Raw genomic sequence first — 5,346 nt, forward strand, 5'->3', positions numbered from 1 at the left:
GGGAGGGAGGGAGGAGAAGGCGGCTCCGCACAGCCAAGATGGCGGCGGTGGAGCTGGAGTGGGTGCCCGAGACGCTGTACAACACGGCCATCTCGGCCGTGGTCGACAGCTACGGGCGGGCGCGGCGCCGCGACATCCGCTCGCTGCCCGAGAACATCCAGTTCGACGTGTACTACAAGGTACGGGGCGGGGGGCGGCCGAGTAAGGCCCCGGCCCGGCCGGGCCTGCGGGAGCGGGAAGGAGAAGCGGCCCCGGGGGTCGGCCCGGGCCGGGCCGCGCTGAGGGGCCGCGGGGCCCCTGAAGGACGGGCCGGGGGGACCGAGGGCCTGTGGGGCCGCCTGGGCTGCGGGGCAGGGCCTGGGCCCTGCGGGTGCCCCCGGGAGCCGCCCCGAGGCCGCGGTGAGGGGCTGGGGGAGCCCCCGGGGGGACGCGGGCACGGGGCCCGTCCTTGGGGGCCGGGGGGAAGGGGCCTCCTCGCCGTTGGGGAGCGGTTGGGGCAGGATGAGGCCAGGCTGGATGTATTGGAATATGTGTTTTTCCTTTTCACCTTTTTTTTTCTTCCTTTTTTTTTCTTTTTTTTTTAATGTATTGGAGATGGTGATGTCAGTGGTTGAAGGAGCGCTTTGCCGTGCTCTGGTATTAATGATCTGGTAGGAACCAGATGAGAAGGACTGAGAGTCGTTTGACGGTGTAGTTTATTAGTATTAAATCATTCCTTGATGAAAGGGCTGTTTCTCATTCAGCTGCCCCTGAAATGTAGAGAGTTGCTGTAAAAGGTGTACTGAGATGGCCCATTAATTTCCATTGTCCACTAAAGAGACATTTCATCAACTGCTGGAAATGAGCATCATCAGGAGAGAAACAATGTGTGTAAAACCCTCCCCAAAAACCTAAGATGGGGGATAACCTTTCTTTCCTCTGCCAGTGAATTTCTAAAAATTGAGGATTTCTTGAGTGAAATAATCCTTTGGGTGAATTTTTATGAACTAGAGGTAGTGACCCATCATATACATAGAGAGTAATAGTATTTATAAGGAATGCCTTCACTGGACACAGGGAAGTTGCTTCTGTGGCACTGAAATGGGCACAAACATTTTCTGTGTCCTGGTTATTACTTGTCTGCCTTGGGTGTTGAGGTAAAAACCCCTTTTTACCATAGATGAGTGTGCTCATGGATAAATGATGTGATTGACACATGGTAATCTCATCAGATAAAGGCTAAAGATATGGAAAAATATTTTGGGGGTCACTTTTAACTGTTAGTAGGTATGACCTATTGACAAATAAACTTCCTTGGCGTTGCCTGTCCTCATGTTCATTCAGGTGAGAGGATGGTGCTCTGTGGCTTTTAAAAGCATAAAACCAAAACCTCTGTCTAATGATAGAAATGCCCAAGTGTTGTTTAAAAACTCACTTGCAGGTGAGCTTAATACATCACTGACTTGTGGTGCTTTTATTGGCAGTGTTCAGTGGTTGCATTGACTCAGATTTATGTGGAGTTGTTCCGTGATGAAAAAAGGTCCAGCAGCACATCTGAGTTCTGAAGAGACCTTCTGACCTGTTTGTTCTGCTCGCGTGTGTTGGTTTGTTGTCTTGCTGGGTAATAAATGTGCTGAGTACCTGTCCCCAAAACAATGTTTGTGTTGTACTGACAGTATTACTGTTGTTTGTGACTGTAATTTCATAGAGTCACAGAATGGTTTGGGTTGGCAGGGGCCTTAAAGCTCATCCTGTTCCAATCCCAATACCTTCCTCTATCCCAGGTTGTCCAACCTGGCCTTGGACACTTCCAGGGATGGGGCAGCCACAGTTTTTCTGGGCAACCTGTGCCAGGGCCTTGCTACCTGAGATATTTTTTCCTAATATCCACTCTAAACCTCATCCCTGTCAGTTTGAAGCCCTCCCCCCTCGCTTTTTCTGTTCCTTCTGTGTTTTACAACAGGCCAGTCTTTGGTGACCTGGAATGTGTGACGTGCACCAACATTCCTCTCACCACTCTGCATCTCTGGGATGTCACACACAGAACAGAAAAGCTGTGCCCCTCGTGCAGTGAGTGTTCTGTGGCTGCCCAGGGCACGCTGGGCTTCTGCTCCTGCCACCTTTTCTGTGGAGGAAAACCAATTTAGGCTAGGAGCAACTTGGTCTGGGGAATGGCATCCCTGCCTGGGGCAGGGGGTTTGAACCATATGGGCTTTAGGGTCCCTTCCCACCCAAACCATCCTGTGATTCCATAACTGTCCCCTTTAATAGTCACATTCAAATTAGGTTATCCATAAATGTCCCTTTTTAAAAAGAGATTGGATGTGGCCCTTAGTGCCATGATATAGTAATTGGAGTTGGATCAGGGGTTGGACTTGATGATCTTGGAGGTCTTTTCCAACCCAACCTATTCTATGATTCTATGATTCTAAACCCTGGATGGGATGCTGAGGGAAGTCCTCAGCCCTCACTAAACAGTTTGTGCCTGCAGGGAGTGCCTCAGAGCCCAGCCCAGAGTGCAGAGCTCCTGAAACAGTGTTTGCATTTTTCCTCTTGGTAACTGGTTCTTGGTGTCTCTGTTTGCCTGGTGACAGCAGTACAAGTGGTGTAGCTGTTCAGTTCTGGAGACAGTTACTTGGAAAATCAGGTGGATTTTAATGCCATTTCAGCCTGGTGAGCCATATTCCATTCATCCTGACCATCCAGAAGTAGAATTTCCAAATTAAGACAGACTAGAAGACTATTAAATCTTTGTTTGGCTACCTGGTGGTGTTGCTGCTGTGCTGGGGTGGTGTCAGTTGTCAGCATCCTGTGGAACAGCACTTATCCTTCAGATACAGCTGAGGAAAAGTGGTGTGTGATTGAGGATTTGCACAAATACACCATGCATTCAGACCCTAAAAGAGGCAGAGAATCCCTTTCATTATGTGATTCTTAAAAGATAAAAATAATTTTTTCCCCAGTCTTTTACATATGAGTGAGTATAATTTGGAAGTAATGGTTTGTTGTCCAGCTCTTAATCATGGTTTGTGGTACTGGAGAAAGTTCCACTGATTTTTGCAGAAAATAAATGGTGGTATCAGATGGGTTGTATTCTGATATACAGATATTAATTGGCTGTGGCCATCCAGAACTTTTTGTATCATATTCATTGCTATGAACACTCCAACTTACCATTTGCCAGGCTGGCACAGGTTTCCCAGTGTGTTCAGGTTGATTCAGAAGCCACAGATAAGATCCAGCAGCAGAGCCAGTGGATGTGCTGGGATTTAAAAGGCAGGAGAATGGCAGCAGAGTGTCTTGGTTTTTTCCCCAGGGTACCCTCTGATCCAGTGTTTGACTCTATTGTCACAATATATTGTCTGTATTTATTGTACAAATTCAATTAGTTTGAACTTTTACATCTTCCAGAATTGTTAAATTTTGGGACTTGAGTGAGGAGTCGACCCTGGGGTAGCTGCAGGATGTTCTTGGTGTGGGTTTGGTAAGAGGTGGGTCCTGCTGCAGAGTCCCAGGAGCAGACAGGGCCCTCACACTGAGCACATTTGTCTTTCTGGAGCATTCTCAAACAGTGAGTAAAGCTCAAAACAAGGAATATCAAATAATCATGACTGTGGTAAAACAACAAACCTGTCCTGCTTCAGCAGGGTGTCACTGGATATCTTTTTTTTCAAGCAGCATTTGACTTTTCCTTGCAACCATTAGAGGCAGAGCAGGACACTGAGGAGGATATCCTGGAAATTTCCAAGCCCACATTTGAGCTAAAAAATATTTAAATGTCTTATTAATCACAGCTGTATTTTGAAGAGCTTAATAACTAGTACTGTTACAAGTAACACCTGCCTCTGGAGGGCAAACTAAGAATGTGCTCACATATGATATTTTATTTCCTTTGGGTGTTTGCCAGGTGTGTGTATATCCTGGTTGGGTTGTTTCCTAGTTAAACTAGTCAGGTTCTCTTTCCTCTTGGTATTTTTTTTTTTGGGCTGGAGAGAAAAGAGAGAGAGGGGGTGTAGTTTTTAGAAGCCAAAGAAAAAAATATGTTGGATCTCATTTAACTGAGAGCCAGCAGATGAGCAAAATGCCAAAATTCTACTTTAAAAAGTAGTGACAGCTGGAATAAACTGTAAGTCCTCAAAAAAAAAAAAATCAAATGACTATATTTTGTAGTTTGTTGGGGTGAGGATGGTGCTCTGAGGGAGGGTGTTCATGGAAGGGATCTAGTTTTTGTTGGCAGAAATCAGATACTGAACTCTGTATTCGGTGTCCTGCACAGAATTCAGCTCTTTCCCCCTGTGCCTCAGCTTTATATTCTGTTTTGTGTAATTATCTCCTTACTTTGGGTCTGGAGGTGCTTTAGTGTTCTCTGTCACAGGTATTTGTTGCAGTTAATCACTGACGGGCTCATCTTGGACTTGTGTTGGTCAACAACTAGTTTCACCCCCTGTTTATTTTCGTTTTGGAATGTATTTTCTGGTCTGTGTGGTTTTCGTTTTTTTACAATTGATTTTTCTTTACAATAATTTGCATCCAGTGTTCTTGGAGTGCTTTCTGATGTGATCATTAACCACAGGAACAGTTGGGGGATGACATTAATTTGGTTTCTAGCACGTCTGGGTGTGTTTTGAACCAAAGAAAGTGAGCAAACAGGAATTTGCTGACTGTTCCCAGCGAGCAGCAGAACGTCCGTTCCCTGCATTGCAGCACAGATCGAGCTCAGAGCTCAGGTTTGCTGAGGAAGGATCATCCTAATTTCTGTAAATCAGAATGAAACTGTCCCATCCTGGGGCTCAGGGGACGTGAGGAGGATAAACTCCCCCTGAAGTGAAGTGTGGCTGAGCTTCCCTGCCCAGGGAAGCACAAACAAGGTCACCAGCTCAGCGTGTGAGGAAGGCAGAGCATCCCAGAGCCTCCTTCTGTAGGATGCTGCTGGGACCCCCCAGTGGGATTTCACAGACATTTTGTTCCCCTCTGAGATTATTAAAAGATAAAAATAATTTTTTCCCCAATCTTTCACATATGAGTGAGTATAATTTGGAAGTAATGGTTTGTTGTCCAGCTCTTAATCATGGTTTGTGGTACTGGAGAAGGTTCCACTGATTTTTGCAGAAAATAAATGGTGGTATCAGTCAGGTTGTATTTTGATATACAGATGTTAATTGGCTTTGGCCATCCAGAACTTTTTGTATCATATTCATTGCTATGAACACTCCAACCTAACATTTGCCAGGCTGGCACAGGTTTCCCAGTGTGTTCAGGTTGATTCAGAAGCCACAGATAAAATCCAGCAGCAGAGCCAGTGGATGTGCTGGGATTTAAGAGGCAGGAGAATGGCAGCAGAGTGTCTTGGTTTTTTCCCCAGGGTAC

At 46.2% G+C, this 5,346-nt stretch overlaps 1 protein-coding gene across 1 annotated transcript in view; it reads left to right on the forward strand.

The window, feature by feature from the left end:
* The window catches only part of APPBP2 (amyloid beta precursor protein binding protein 2), a 20,401-nt gene continuing 15,055 nt past the window's right edge, over positions 1 to 5,346 (forward strand). The window contains exon 1 of the mRNA XM_027698689.1: positions 1 to 179. Coding sequence (XP_027554490.1) covers positions 39 to 179 — 141 coding nt within the window. The 5' untranslated portion in view covers positions 1 to 38. The remainder of the gene's footprint in view (positions 180 to 5,346) is intronic.

The sequence above is a fragment of the Neopelma chrysocephalum genome, unplaced genomic scaffold, assembly GCF_003984885.1.
Source record: "Neopelma chrysocephalum unplaced genomic scaffold, ASM398488v2 Primary Assembly neopelma1_132, whole genome shotgun sequence".
NCBI classification, from domain to species: Eukaryota; Metazoa; Chordata; class Aves; order Passeriformes; family Pipridae; genus Neopelma; species Neopelma chrysocephalum.